The sequence below is a fragment of the Boleophthalmus pectinirostris genome, unplaced genomic scaffold, assembly GCF_026225935.1.
Source record: "Boleophthalmus pectinirostris isolate CB_2022bp ecotype Guang Dong unplaced genomic scaffold, ASM2622593v1 HiC_scaffold_5, whole genome shotgun sequence".
In the NCBI taxonomy this organism is placed as follows: domain Eukaryota; kingdom Metazoa; phylum Chordata; class Actinopteri; order Gobiiformes; family Gobiidae; genus Boleophthalmus; species Boleophthalmus pectinirostris.
This window is the reverse complement of record NW_026571404.1, coordinates 8,871,081-8,887,974: the sequence shown is the minus strand read 5'-3', so window position 1 is coordinate 8,887,974 and position 16,894 is coordinate 8,871,081. Positions and strand designations below refer to the sequence as shown.

The 16,894-nt window shown below is 37.0% G+C and overlaps 1 protein-coding gene across 1 annotated transcript in view; it reads right to left on the bottom strand.

The window, feature by feature from the left end:
* The window catches only part of LOC110175779 (cilia- and flagella-associated protein 46), a 136,163-nt gene extending 120,399 nt beyond the window's left edge, over positions 1 to 15,764 (bottom strand). Inside the window, 6 exon segments of the mRNA XM_055162939.1 lie at positions 608 to 731; positions 2,972 to 3,136; positions 5,859 to 5,923; positions 7,946 to 8,077; positions 15,516 to 15,622; positions 15,692 to 15,764. Of these exon segments, the coding sequence (XP_055018914.1) occupies positions 608 to 731; positions 2,972 to 3,136; positions 5,859 to 5,923; positions 7,946 to 8,077; positions 15,516 to 15,622; positions 15,692 to 15,764 (666 nt within the window).
* Between the last annotated feature and the right edge of the window lie 1,130 nt (positions 15,765 to 16,894).

The following is a 16,894-nucleotide window of genomic DNA, read 5'->3' as shown; positions in this document are numbered from 1 at the left end:
AGGATTTCCATGGCCGTGGGAACCCTGCATTTGGATAACTTCAGCCCTAGAAATGCCAATCTCTAATGAACAAAAGGTAAAAGGTAGCGGTTCACAAAACTACTGCTTCATGACATTACAAGGAGAATTTTGAGCTTTGGATGTAGACAGATTAATAATAAACTTAAACATGTGTGGATGAAACAAAACACAACTCCAGATATGTTTTTGAGGAGATAACAACAATCTAACACGGCGTAAAGTTCACAAGAATCAGCTTTGTGTAATATAGAACCATTACATTGATTTCAGGTCCTTTGATACATCAACATACCCGTCTTTGAAATGATTTCTTTCTTTGCAACTCTGATTAGTTTGCTTTAGTTGTACTTTCTTTTATTTTATTCAGTCCATCACTAAAACTTTCAGAACATCTTCAACCCTCCCATTGCCCTTTTTTGTATTATTTACGCCATCTCCTACATGTTTCATATCTTTCTCCACTAATGAGGTTGTGATCTCCGTTTAGCTGTCATGCCCTTTCAAGACATTCACAACACGCCCGTCTTTGGAAAAATACTTCGCTTTTGTCATGTATTGTACGAAGAGGGTATTTTATCCTACTTACCAAGAGCCCAAATAGTTCAGGAAAGAGATGAGGTGTATGGGACTTGACAAAATCTTCCGTAACTTTAGCAAACGCTGTGGCTTCCTCCATTTTTCCGGCATCGACATTACATTTGATGAATTGCCTTAGGAATGAGTAAGATAATGAAGTTACTGGAGCCCACAGATAAGAAACGGCCTATATAGCAGCCCATCAGCTAACAACACCTTACATTTTTTTTACCCAATGTAATCTTTTATAATTAAGTCCCCATGGAGCTGAATGCTATGGCTCTTATTGCTTTTGATTTTAATGGTGGATTTTTCTTGCTGGTACAGTGGATTATATTCCATTAATGTCAAACATGCGTGTAATGCTTTTCAGCCTGTTTATGTCAGTCTTTGTGAGCTAATTTTAAAGGCGCTATGGAGTTTTTCTCACTGTTATGTGGAACCTATTCAGCAGTGAATGTGTGTCATGCTAGACGCCCTCTAATTAATACTGGAGCTGTATCGCTAACTCTATATATACTGAACATGAGCTGCATTAGACTATAAGAGAGATAACACTAACAGTTAGACCTGGGGCGCCGTAGAAAGACATGATAACGCAGCTTATATTGAAATAGATTCTCCACTCTATAGCGAAGAATGAGAGAGCCAATTAACTCTAGACTCTGAGTACTGTGATACTAAATAAACCACGAGCTGATTAGTTCTGTGAGTCAGGAATGTGAATGTACCAGTCAAACGTGTTACAATTAATGATAGTATTGTTATATTTACTATGAAAAATGCCACAGTACTATATATTGTTTTAGTATCATAGCAGAGGCGACTACAGAGCCCACGATGCTTTGCTCTTTTGCCTAGAACTGGTATTGAGAATTTATACATTATATAAAATTGGTCTCAATTAAAGCTGCGTTATCAGATTTTCATACCAAAGCGAATCTGGGGCTTGCCACCAATCCTAGCCGTGGCTTACAGCTCTTACTTTATACGAGTATACGATCGATAAAATACTTTCTTATCAGATGCAGACAGCCCACAGTGCTCTAATTTTCTTGCAAAATGCTGATGTTACAATACAATCTATGGGGAAAACTCTGCACAATATTATAATAAATAAATAATATCCTCTTGTGAGATTTAGAGCGTATTGTACTGGGTGTGATTTGAATATTGATATGTCGCAGAGGCATCACGCTGTTGGTGTTCTACATGTATTTCTATTGGTGGAACGTTCAGCAGTTACCATGGTGACCCAATGCACATATTAGGAAAAAAAGGACAAATAATGTTTAATATACACTACCGGTCAAAAGTTTTAGAACACCCTAATTTTTCAAGTTATTTATTGCAATTCAAGTCCAATGAAGAGCTTGAAATGGTACAAAGGTAAGAACTGAACAGACAGAGGTTAAAAAAAAAAGATAGAAACATAAGTCCAAGCTCTGCCAAAACTACCTCAGGAAAAAGGAACAAGACGATGAAGCTGAAAAACATGAAGTGTCCAGCAGCAGCACAGTGTCCAGACTTAAACCTCATCGAGCTGGTTTGGGATGAACTGGACAGAAGAGTGAAGCAACCTACAAGAGCCACACATTTATATGAACTTCTGCAACAGACTTGGGAAGAACTTTCTGAAGAATATTTGATTTCTATTGTAAAAAGAACGAGCCACGAGTGTGTTCAGCTGTTAAATCTGCCAAAGGTGGACACTTTCATGAACCAAAAGTTTAGAATACATTTTTGTCACCAGTTAACAGTAAACAAACTGGAAAAAGTGTGGTGTTCTAAAACTTTTGACCGGAAACTCAAGAAAATATACAAAATGGATTCGCACTTTCAGGAGCTGTCATCAATATGAGCATTCATGGTCCTGTTTAAGCATTTGGATTTTCAACAAAAAAGGGTGAGAGTGACTAACTAAAAAACTGGTGTGAATTGTGACAGTCATTTACGTCTCACCAGTGGCAGCTGCAACCAAGTCAGCTCTTTCTGGTCAGATTGTGTCAAAATAAAGCTCAGAAATCTCATTTGAGTAAGAAAGCTTCTAACAGAGTACTGCTTTCAGTTAGCTTCACACCCCTCAGAGAATGTTGATGATGCAAAGTTTCAATTGTTCACAGAAGCTTTAGACACCTGTCACACGTAGATATGTGTTGGAAAAAAGTCATAGATTTTTATTATTGTGCAGCACTTGGCATTGTGACTGGTGTAACGCACTTTTAAAAGGTTTTAAGCTATGGCAAAAATCCACTGTTTCCATACAAATAATGAAATTCACATTAAAATTTTATGATGAAAGATCCTCACAAAATCCTTCAAATCAGGAAGGAATTATTTGATTGGTTAGATTCAAGAAAAGATGTGTGTTTACATCATGAGCTGAGCCCTCCAGTCGTGGTCCGGGTCGTTCACCTCCTCCAGACTTTGGAGCACCTGCCTCAGCGAAGGGACCAGGGTGTAGCTCCTCCCCTCCACCAGCAGAGGGCGTACTGCGTGGAGGTACAGCACGGAGGCGTTAAAGACCAGACAATGGTACCTGTGAGAAAGAAAAGCAGCTCAGTATGTGTGAAATTAAATGTCTCAATCCAAATGTGTCAAGTACAAATCCTTCCAGGTTCACTTCTTTTCTGTCACTGTTGTCAAAATGTAAGACCACACAGGAAGACTATTCAGGAGACAATTTTCACATCGAGATAAAAAAAAGAGCTGTATTCATGAGTTTGAAATCACATTTGCAACACTGTCAAGCCGTCAGCATAATATCGGCCTGTTGTGGACAAAAGTGTGAATTAATTTGCTTATAAAAGTGCTTCTTGAGATGTGGTAATTTATTAAACAGTAAGACTGTCATACATAAACTTCACCAAATAAATAAATAATAATGTCACAGCTGCAAACACGTCACAGTTCAAACATAATAGTATTGAAATTTATGGTATCCATCCATCATCCAAAATATTAATCTGAATACAAAATAATGCTTAAAATGAATGCATTAATAACGCATCAGTTTTATATAGCACTTTTCTGGACACTCTAAGAGAAGTGAGGCTGACAATCTGCACCATTGGCCCCTCCAACATTCATGCACACACCATTTTCATACTAGGCAATGTGGGAGAAGTGCCTTGCCTACAGACACAATAGTATTCGCAATTGGCGCCCCACTGTAGCACCCGATTTTCCCAGTGGTCTCCCATCCAAGTACAAACCAGGCCTGACCTTGCTTAGCTTATGAGATTTGATGAGATCAGACTTTGAGAAGCCACATAATATTGTCTAATGTTCATATGTTAAGGTAAACTTATTTTGTGCTCTGCATTTGACCCACCCTACGACACTTTGTCAGGAACCTGTCTCCAGATCTTGAGCTTGTCTTGGTCAGAACTATCTTAACTGGAGGATTTTACCTATTGTGCATGATTTGTTTTAGTATCTCTTAGGGATGTAACAATAACCAAAATATCGTGATATTGTATCTTCAGAATTCTCACAATAATATCGAGAGCTGTCACAATATATCGAATTATACCATATTTTCCGCACCATAAGCCTCCAACCCCATCAAAAAACGACCAGAATCCAGAGCGTCCTATACACCAATCCACTCAGGTGTCCCAGCTCGACTTCAGTAAACTACACGCACGCAAACACGCACGGAGCAGACAGCGATCGCGCAGCGAAAAACACCCACAGACACACTCATCACTCCACGCCGACGAGGAACGGAACGGAGGAACAAACCGAAAAAGCGAGTGCAATGTGCCACTTCTAGACACAACTGAACAACTGAGTTACTGCGAACACGCCGACAATCCAGCGGTCCCAGACAGCACCCTCCCTACACGCCACAACTGAACAAAGCCCAGAGTCACCGTGAACACGCCAAACAAAGTCCCACTGACCCAAATAACTGTTGTAATTCGTTTAAAGTCCGGTGCGGTACGGTTTATTTGTGAAAAAAAGTTTGAAAATAGACCATTCTATGACAGTGCGCCTTATAATCCAGAGCGCCTAATAGTGTGGAAAATACAGTAAATTCCTTTGCTTAAATGAATTGTTCCTTAGAAGGAACAGCTAATAAACATTGGGAACTGTGTCCCATGATTCATTTCAGCACAGACAACATGAAAAAATGTTTTTTACTTGAATTCTTGAGATTCTGACAGTAATAATTCACACCAAAATCTTGCCAAGGTATTTTAAAAGCAAAAAAAAGTGTCCTATCTAGAATTATATTTGCCACTCCAAAATATCGCAATAAATATCGTACCGTGAGATGCATATCGTGATAATACTGTACAGAGAGATTTGGATATCGTTACCTCCCTAGTATCTGTGTAAATACATAAACTAAACCAGTATGGAATTAAACAAACTCCACTTTTATTTCTACTTTTTATATATTTGGTACTTTTGATATAATTGTCCAGATTTTACTCAGCTTTCAGACCAACGCACAGCTGTCAGGTACATATGTAATGGAACGAAATGACTTGTCTACGTGCATCCAGGCCTGTCAGCCCCCTGTCAATAACACTGGTAAATTACTCTGTGTATAGAACCAAACCACATCCTGATGAACACTGCACACTGAATTATTTACATTATGTCCATGGAAACTGCTGCATTTCTTGGAAAACACACTGTAAATTCCAATATAGACCATTGGAGAGTTATCCGGCTGATGAAGACTGTCTGAAATAAGAAGCATTTATGATTATATTGCTTGATTTTTGCTGAAAATCGTGTGGGAAAAATGTGCAAATTTATTCACCAGGGAGCTTGGTGGGCATTAGGCTTTCATGGACGCATTAGATGTATTTTCCCTTTGGTTTTAATTGCGGTGCTCATTTTGACCTTCTATTGACAAGCTGCGGTATCATTAAAGTGGAATGGACTCTAAGACATTTCGCACTTAAATAAACTGCGTGCTATTATTATTGTGACTGTATTCGTGCTGTGAGCTTTAACACCAGTCCTTGTTAAGGCGTGAAACTCTTGTGGAGGTCGTCTTTTTAATAAGAGCGAAAACCTATGCTACATCTCAATCTATGATCTTTGTATTTCACAGCAACATCTCTGCCCTCTGACATGCATACTTCTCTTTGATAGTCGCCTGTAACATGTGCACTTTGCCATTGTAGAACTTTCTTTACCACTTCCGAGACAATGAAACGCACATAACATGAATTACTAAACATTTTTTGACAGCGTAAAAAAAACAAAGCTTGACATGTTTAGAAAAGGTTACGGACCTTGGTTCGTTCTTCGCAACTTCAATCGCTTTGAGGAAGTAGTCCACGGCCTTCTCAACGTCCTCCTGAAATATAAAAATAAAAAGTAACGTGACATCTCAGAACACAGGGAACAAAGGGCGTCTTAAAACAAAAAAGGACAAAGGAATAGTCAGCATCCTGTGTACAAAAGCTGCAAAACTGTTCTACTTTTGGGTAATAATAAATGTAGCCCAATGTATCCTTCTAGTGTGAGTTCAAGTATCAAAAAAACTTCTCATTGATACTTACACTTAAAAGCTTATTCTTATAACTTATACTTAAAACTAGTATCAAAACTAGATACTCATTTGAGCAGGTATCGATACTCAAAAAGTTTAAGTCACAGGACAAAAATAAAATCTTATAAGTAGATCTTACTTGAATAAATCTAGGAAACCGACTGCCTTGAAAAATCTGGATAAACTGGACTGTGAATCTAAAACTCAGCTTGCAAGTACGGTAATTCGTCAGCGCATTGTACAGTAAATTCCTCTTTCATCTAACTAGGCAAGGCAAGTTAAGTTTACTTTAGTTTTCATTCATAGAACTCATGTTTTGTGAAGCTGTGTCAACTAATCAGTCAGTTCCTCAAATATGAAATATGTAGTAACCTTTACTTGAAGAGTAAGTTCATCTTACTTGGGAAAACCATGGAAACTGATTGCCTTGAATTGAAGTAAATGTTACTTATCTACACAAGTTAGGGTAAAAACAGGTTCTATTCTACAATAATGCCATTTAGATCTGCATCAGGTACAAGGATTTGAATAGTTATTAGTCTTTGAAAAAAAAAAAAAAAATGTAGCAAAACTTGGATTCATCTTAATTTCAAAACACATCATAACATGTGAAACAATAAAATAATAGACATAGCTCAGTCATTCCATATGAACTCAACCAAGGCCCCCGCACTTAGGGCTCAAAAAATGCTGGAAGAAACAAAACAGGTGTACAGATGTAATCGAGCAAAGAGTGAATGAACAGAGGGAGGATATCGAGACTGAATGAACACAGACAGGATTTACCCTGCGTTCGATTATCCTTCCGAATTGGTTTTCTGAGGAAGTTGCCTAGCGACACGCATGACACGCCCCTTCCTCGGTGGCGGAAAAAGTAGACTGAGCAAGGATTCCGAGTCAGAATCCAAGATTGCTATGTCCAAGATTGCTATGTGTTTAGATACTTTGGTGGTTTAAATGACAGTTTCAGTCACTCGTATTACTGCAATACTTTACCCTGTCCGTATCACTGCCTGTGGGTGTGGTAGTTGGTGTTGTGGTGAGGTCAATATTGAACAAACATCCCTAAGGTTGCAATGAAAGAGAAATCATAACATCCATGCAAATTTCAAAAATCAAATTAGTTAAAGTGGCAGTGTTTTCAAAAGATGACTCATAGTCCACGTAGTTCGTCACGCGAAACATAGTAACACGCTTCAAGCTCGGTCATGATGTTAATTCCGAGGTCCAAGTGTGAGTCGGAAGGTAATCGAACACAGGGATAAAGACGGTCCTGGGATGATTCGGGAATGAGTGGAGGCTGTAGGAAAAACAGGAAGGCAGCAAAAGGAGGACCGGAACTGAGAAATGGATCTGGACTCTTGGCAATAATACGTCACTGTTGAGGTTACTCGTCTCATTCAAGTTAACCTTACTCTAATCAACAAGTAATGTGCTTTTTTTCACCCTGAAAGTCACTGTTACTTTACCACAATCATTAAAATCCACAAATTCATAGCTGTGAGTAAGGAAGTTAACCCTAGTGTTAGATTTGACAGTGTAGACTAGTATAGACCCATGGACCACTACAGAACCTACCTGGATGACTGAGGGATTACAGATCTCATGGTAATAAGAGTAAGCATAAAAGGGAGTACTATTAGTTCATGTTCTTAATCACATTCTAGAGTTTTTTAGTATCATCGTGGTACCAAAATCAGTATTGAGTCTACTCCTTAGCATCAAAATCGAATTTGAAATGTTCGCATCATGGCAACACTAGTATGTATCCAACAGTTGAATACACTTCAGAGCCTCGAGGAGATGTGTCCAATCATGTGTCCTCACCGTGCTCCCACTGGCCCCGGGACACTGGAGCTGGCCTTGGCAGAGGTAGGCTCGACACAGAAATTGATTCGCTGGCGGATTCCCTTCAAAGTAGATCTTTAGGCACGGTTTGCTTATCTGCGCACGTCCAAGCTGAAACACAGAGAGCAAAAACACACAAGCTGCAGCGGAATGGAGGCTGGCGTTCGGGGTTCTTTCCGCAGATTTGTTTGTCAGCACAAGTTCCAATGCATTTTGAACAGTGTCGCGGGATATATTTCAAAGCATTACTTTTGAAATGGAAGAGGAGAAAGTGATGCATTAAAAATAAAATGGTACAATCATGGCATATCCCGCGGGTACTGCCATAACAGCTCTGCCTTTATGACTTCATGAAACTGTAAAAAATCTATGTGAAAAGCACTTAGAGTAAACAAGTGCTGCTCTTTCACTGGCCTTATGACTCAAATATGCACTGTCTAACTTTTTTGATTGAGACTCCATCACCTGCTTGTCTCCGCCGGAAGTTACACAGTGCATCTTTAAAAAAGTCATATTGTTTGTGCGACAGACTAACTCACTGTTGATATTCTGGTTATAGTATTTATTATATATATTCCCTCTTGGGTTTCCTTGATCAACAGAACTGAGCAGACAGGGACATTTGGGAAATTATTGGTTAGAAATTGAACCCACAATACATTTTCTGGTTAATATAATCCTTTGTGGTAGTTTCATATTTGCCATGACTTTGCTGTAGAGCTTTTGTTTTGATTGCCTCGCCTCAGGCTGTGCTGCATTATGACTAATTGCATTTCTGGTAACAGGTTGTTTTTCCCTTAATATTTCACACCAGTTAAACCAAATGATTCCAGACAGTGGCGTTAGGAATCAAATATTAATACATCGCCGAAAAACCAAAAAGCATGTAGGCCTATTAGTGAGCCAATTATTTTATATTCACAGGGCGCCTGAGACTCAGAGAAGCATTTTACAAAACTAGTGCTTTCTAATATTAAAAAGATAACACCAAATCAGAATATGCAATATTACTGTTTTATTATTCAAATAAGTTTCCTGTGCCGCAGGACACATCCATACATTAGTGAATATTCATGTCATCTCCTACGGAGGCTGCTGCAATCTCAGGTTATTGTAGAAAACCTATTAGTGCTCATATCCGAGCAGGACTGAGGCTAGTGCTGATAAATCATAATATTGATTTATTAAGCTCTATAAATCTTCACTACCTGTCGTTAATAGCGGAAATAATTCAGCTCCTTTGAAAGAGCAGACCAAAGCAGAGCCACTCACTGCAGAACAGTACGTAAGGAGTTTTCTTTAGTCCACATTTGGTTGGAGTCAAGGACATGATTTTCTCAAAAGTTGCTGCGTTGCTTTTGACACTGTACGCAAAGGGCAAACTAATTACACACTGGTACCTGTTCACAAAAAAGAGAATCATTCTAAGTTTCTGCTATCTCTATAATAAGGAAAATACTTTCAGCTACACTTGACTCTCTTCTGCCCATGCTGCTTTTTGCACAACACACGATGGGGAATTGTCCAAGACATAATCAAAAAGACAATGCCTGAGTGCACCATAAACTCCTACTGACTGAATGTAAAAGACAAGGACATGTAACCTTCTAACGATAAAAAAACAGAACAACACAAGTGGTGCACCCTACAACCCTACAAATATAAATTATCGTATATCAAACACTTTTTTGTGACAGACCTATCTGTAAAAAACTAATATTTTTCAACTTTATTTGTTTTTTACAGTTACTGTCACGATAAAAATGTTTGGCATACGATTTTATATTTGCAGGGCTACTGTACTATAAGGTTAAAATATTACACTTTCAGTAAACTTTTTTCTGAAAAAGAAAAGAACCAATTAAGAAGAAATTAAGAAGCTGCTAAAATGTAGATATAAAAATGTAATGTAAATATAGTACTTATTGTGACAGGCCTATTTACAGATGTTTAGATATGGCAATGCTGCATAAAAAATATCTTCAGGGTATCCCCAGGTTTGACTACCCCACATTTAAGACTTTTTAAAGACCTTGTTAAGACCGCTTATATGAAAATTAAGACCAACACCGCACCCATTATGCGGGCGAAAAACACCAGATCAATTCTAATAATGACTATTACTCATTGCTTCAAATAACAGAAAATACATCTATTATAAACTCTCATTCAGAACTCCAGAACTCATTTATAGTCATATGCATTGCTTGTAAAATGGCCAAAAAATAATTTATAACATTCTAACAAGAAAAATTAACCTTTCACATTGTCTTGTCTCACATTGTTTTTCAAAGTGCTTCAACCATTTAACATTTTCAACAAGAACAAACTGTTGCTCACCAGAAACCAAAGTATTGTTTGCTCATACTCCAAATTGGATGTTCATTCACGTTACGCGGTTTCACAGTTGTTGTTTTTTCCTCCCTCCATTTAACATCGCACTGCAGCCCGACTGAGAACACAAAAAATAGGCTACTGAAATTTAAGCCCTTTGTGAAAAAAATAAGACTTGGACAACATAATTTAAGACGTTTTAAGGCCTAAATTTAGGAACATGAAGCGTGCAGAGATACGAACAGAGAGAAAATAGTGCCAAGCGATTATGAGGTCTGACTTTTTTGAGGACTATGGTTTTGTCATGCAAACATATCACTCTTTTGAACACATATTGTTTTGAGAAGAAAAACGCTTTATTTTAAGGTCCCCAGTCAACTTGCCGGACTACTTTCGTCAGCACCAAAAACGGCCAGTATCTCGGCTCACCGGACGCTGTCGGGGGTAAGTCCGTGTGGATGCACGACACTGCTCACGGGGATGACGTACAGATTCATATAAAAAAATCAGAACTATCCCTTTAACTCTTTCTCCCATGAAGACGACATTTGACAACCCCCCGTACCCTTAATGACGTCTTTTGACGCCTCCGCTGTATCACTAAAGACGTGATTTGACGACCATTACAAACGGCTCGGTTTTTCACATTTAAACAGAGACTGTGATAGGTGGAGGCCACTACAACCCACACTAGGCTGACCAATAAGATTCAAGGATATGTTTTCCAAAGTGAATCGAAGTAGTGACGATTGTAAAAAAAACAAAACAAAAACAAACAACACGAAACACGTGCAATGGAAAGATCGCGGCGCTGCGGCGCACAGTTTCAGAAATATTGAGGAGCGGACGTATTTTATGGATAAGTTTAGAGAAAGTGACTTTTATAGATTTCAAAGTGATGATGAAGTTGATTATAAAGTGGAAAACAGCGATAGCGACGGACTTTCAGAGAGTGAATCTTAAGAAGATGAAAATACCGCTGATGCGTCTGTATGGAGTCCTGCGATATCCGAACAAACTATCCGGCTTTATACTCGATTATGACCCAAAATTGCCCTGAAATCTGGATGTTTCCCAGGCTAGTCCTTCAAAATATTTCAGTATTTTTTTCCGAGATGCGATGTATGACAGAATCGCTACAGAAACAAACGTTTATGCGGAGCTCTGCACACGAGAAAGTAACCAAGATGACAAATACTGGACACCCACTGATGGGGAAGAGTTTTATTATTATATTATTATATTATAATAAGCTAAATGAGTTGAATAAATTAAATAAGTTGAATAAGTTAAATGGAAAAAATGAATTAGGTCCACACACAGGTGTACAACAGGTAAAAACAGGTATACTGTATCTGGTGATATGAAATCTGTTTAAATACTTTGACAAAGTATATTTTTATATTTATTTTTTTATAAATATAGTACTCAGAACATGCATATATCAGATGCTGAATGTAGTTTTTTGTTTTTGATTTTGCACCTGACCAGGTAAACTCATTTTCAGTGAGCTGATATACACCTATAAATGAGTTGAATCACATTTAAACATCCATAAATGAATAGTTCAGAGTCTAAGGTTTAAAGAGATACCAAATATGTCTGTGTTACAATTAAGTTCATGAGTGTAAAAATCATTTATAATCACTCGTGGAAGTCTGTTTTCTTTTATGCAATTACGCTCTATAGCCCTAGTCATATATGTATGGGTTGTTCCTAGTAGGCGTCTAGGGGGGAAAGACTTAAGACCTTTTTAAGACTTTTAAGACCTCGCGGCTAACCTGATCTTAATAACAATATCTTAACTTCAACAGAGCGAAGTGTCCCTAAACTGGTGTGCGCATACCCCAAAGCAGCCGCATACGCAGACCGTCCTGTCACGGTGTTCGAACGCTGTTGAATAAAGACATTTGAGGCGCAGCAGTTATTGTTACGTTCTTGTTTTGACAGACACAAACAGATGTGTCGGGTACATAATGCCCTCTGTGGGAGGTAATGAGCGTCCCATGTTTCAGTAATATGCTAATGCTTGATTCTGTGAGGCACCAGGAAGCGTTGTGTATTACAGGACGTTTCATCAGTCGTGGGCTCTTTGAAAGGTGACTGAGGCTGGTAGGTGGATGGTGTCTCTGTGAATTTAAACAGGGCGCTGCTGCTCTTCAGACACAGCCTCTTTCACTATATGGTCTCTCTCCATATGCTTCTAATGTGCATAGCTAAACTGCGCAATTATGGAAATGAAATAAGGACGTTAAAGGACACTGCGATTCATTTTTTTCCCTATAATATCCTTGAGATACGAGCGATCACCTTGCAAATGAGTTTTCTAATTAGTCCATATAGTTATAGAGCGACACTGCAGTCAGTTTAGACCGTTTATACAATCGGTGGTTAACAAAATATATAATAAATGACCTACACATTTTCCATATGCTCAACCCTTTTCTATAATAAATGCAAAACACATATTTATGGATCTTTGTGCGTAAAACAGTTCAGTCAGTGAAGTGCTGTTTGGAAGTGTGGGACGATTCGTCGCGCTTACAGATTAAGTTAGAGCTGCTTGATTATGGAAAAAAAATCATTATCACGATTATTTTGGTCAATATTGAAATCACGATTATTCAGACGATTATTTTTTAGTTACACGATGCATTTATTCAGCATTTCTATCTAAAAAATACGCCACTTTCTTATTGATAATTTACGCAAAACGTTGAAATTGAAAATAAATATAGACTACAAATATGTACTTTAGAGCCATTTTGCAATTCATAAAACATGAAATGAATAAAATATCCTTTGAACATGAAATAAGGCATAGAAAATCATAAATGTATCCAAAATAAACTATATATCCGGCTGTTCTACAATCTCTGTGTTTAAAAAAAAAAAGTATAAATATACTTATTTATATAAAAAAAAAATCCCCAAAATAAATCGTTTCAACTCGATTACAGGAGTTTGGAGATCGTTTGACACATGAAATCAAAATCGTGATCAAAATTCGATTAATTTTACAGCCTTGGAAAAGTGAGATGGAAAACAGGCAAAGAACTCCAAAGCACTCTTGGCGGTGATAATATAATTTGTATTTGCACATGGTTAAGTTAAAAAAAAAAAAAAAAAAAAAAAGTGTACAAACACGTTTCTGCTGTGGTGAGCCTTCTCCAGGGTGCACACAAAGGCACAGGTGTCTCATTTGCATTGGTGCGTTTTTTTTTTAAGTTTTTTTTTCCTGTTTCTCATCTTACTGGCATCACCTGTTTTACAAGTGAATGCAATTTGTTTAATTTAATTTCTATTCATTTTCCATTTTCATTATTGTACAGCATTATTATTAGAGAATTCAACTGATTAATACCAACAATAATCTACAAAGCTTGTTCAAAATGAGAGAGAACTCATAATTTTAGAGAGCATGGAAATTTCAAATTGCCCAATGTTCGAAGTATCTGTAAAAGTTTATGTGTGTCTATATGTGGTGTAAAACTCTGGAACAGTCTGGCTACACATCCATAAATTCAAGCTGTTATATAACCATATGGTCTGGACACAGTATATAGAGAATACATCTTAATATTGGAACAATACTGCCTTCTGTGGTGCTGGTTTATGCTTGTTGCTTCCTCTTTCTTGTATCTGTACCATTGTTGGTGCGCTTATGTATTATTGCAATATGATGATAGTTATGTTACCAAGATATTACAGTTGCTCATTACTCGCATTTGTACGTAGTTCATATAGTTTAATGTAAAATGTCTGAAAAATACAAAAGAAAGCTCATGTTAAATTAGAAGAGGGGGGTGGGATTAAATACATTTTCTTCTTCCCACTCCTTTTTGGGCATTTTTTTTTTCCTTTTTGTTGTGGTTATTATTATTTTTTTATTTATTCTTATTAAGGACATCACAAACACCTTAGCCAAGCCAGATGCATTGCTTTGAGTGTTTTAGCACAAGTGCTAGTTTTCAACACCTGTCCATATGAAAATATAAACTACACACATAAAAACAGAATACAAGACACATAAGTTACATACAGATAAATATATATACAGTACATTTTCAATGGATGCATTTTTGATTGGAAACATACAGTAATTTTAAGAATATTTTTTCTTTTATGATTTCACTAATGTTACATATTCCAATTTTATAAGAATGTAAATCTCTTACTTGTTCAAGAAAAATACATAAAAAAAATGTTTGAGCCCAAATATAATACTTATATAAATGATAATACTTATAATAATAATAATCCTGTAACATTAAAATAAAATGGAGTAGAGTAAGCCAAATTCCACAGTTATTCGTACTAAATAAATTAACTACATAACCAGTGTTGGGACGGTTACTTTTAAAATGTATTCCCCTACAGATTACAGATTACATATCCCAAAATGTAGTTTGTAACGTAATCCATCAAATTACTTAGAGTGAGTAACGTAATCTGAATTCTTTAGATTACTTGATATTGTTATGCTTTTTCAAACTACATGAATGTACCAACCACATCCTGAAAATTCATGTTTGTTCTCTTCAAATTGGCTGAGTCCAAGTCTCCATGAATAAGAAACTGTTTGCTGTAGAGAAGCAAAGACGATGATCTTAACATAAAATGTTTTGTCTGTTTAAAGAAAATAAAAAGTCCAGTCTGTACTTAAAAAATATTATTGATAGAGAAATTATTTTTATATGAGATCCCTGCTGCCTTAAAGTGTGTCCACCCTACTGTTAGGTCTCTTACTGTTTAGTCCTGGTTTAGACATGGTTTTAGTCCTAGTTTAGTCCTGGTTTAGACCTGATTTATTCCTGGTTTAGTCCTGGTTTAGTCCTAGTTTTAGGCCTAGTTTAGTCCTTGGTTTAGACCTGGTTTAGACCTGGTTTAGTCCTGATTTAGACCTGGTTTAGTCCTGGTTTAGTCCTGATTTAGACCTGGTTTAGTCCTGGTTTAGACCTGGTTTTACTCCTACTTTAGTTCTGGTTTAGTCCTGGTTTAGCCCAAAATGTGAAAACAGGAAAATATTGCCATGTAATCCATTTATTTCAACCAAGTAACTGTAATCCAATTACCACTCACTGAAACAGTAACTGTAACTGAATACAGTTACTCATAATTTGTACTCTGATTACATAACTCCGGTACATGTAATGTGTTACTCCCCAACACTGTACATAACATTGTGGTCCGTGTGATGAGATAAAGGACTCACCTGAAGAGCTGCTTCGGCACACAACACGTAAATGTCCGAGGAAACGCACTCTTCGCTGTTTCCGGTGTTCGTCAAGAAGTCATAAGCGATCTGCAACGCGTCTGCATCTGCACACGATAAACAAAGTACTTTTAGAGTCATCGTTATGTGGAGAAACATTGGTAAGTGTGACTGACCTTTTTCATCTCTGGCCTTTGAAATTAACCTGCGGATCTCCACTGAATCCACGTTATCAAACTCGTCAGCCATTACCATTTATCAATTTAACATTAGCATCGACAAACCACGTGGAACTCTATCTAACATTAACACTTCACCAACGACATAAAGTTAAATTATAAAATCTAGAGAACTGCTGATGCACGCAGATATGACGGGCAGACGCGATAAATTTGTTAGTAAAACATTTTTCTGAGCACGTGTTAATTCAGAACGCGGTCATTTTACCTGTTATTGTACTAAACTAAAGGGTTTGCATCAAGTTTCAGTCATAAATGTAAAGAATAAACACGAACAGTAAATAAAATAAACACGAACAATTTCCGTGTTTAGGATTTGGAGCGAAAGCGCGTTACCTAGCAACCGGAGACAGGTACTCAACTACGGCGAGAGCGGAGGGACAAAACAAATCACACGTAATCTTCGCACTTAGACAATTTTTAAAACTTTTTTTGTATTTAGTCTTTTTAAAAATCTCGCAAGATAGAACCAATAATATATGATTAGCATTTACTAAGCCTTTGTTCTAATATAGTTTATAGAGAAAACGTCAAACAAATTAAAATTATGAATAGTAATTAGAACTACAGAAAACGCGTATAGAAAAGTTTTGTAAAGCAGATGGCAAACTACAAATAGTAGTATTACCTAATCAAATTATATACAAACTACTGCAGTTTTCGTTTATTACGTTATATTATAATTTAATATTTGTTGGCTGTTTTCTGTACTTGTTATTCGGGATGTAACGCTATCCAACCCTTTCGATATGATATTTTCATGATATCCATCTCACAGTACGATATTTATTGTGATATTTTGTGGAAGAAAAAAAAAATTAGTATGATACTTTTCTCTCATCACCACAATCCAAATAATTACAATTTAAAAGTGCTTCATAACAGTTATTTCAACATGTAGATTGGACTGAAATAGAGCAAAGGATCATGGTCTATGTAGTTTTTTAGCTGTTGCTGCACCAAAACAATGAATTTAAGGAGAAACACTTAAGATTCAATATATTGTGACTGTCCATGATATTATTGTGAGACTTTTGATGATACAATATCACGATATTTTAATTACTTGTTATGTCATTGTGGCCCTTGGCAGGTGATTTTACCCCAGATCTCTTTTATTTTAAAAATAATTTGACATGA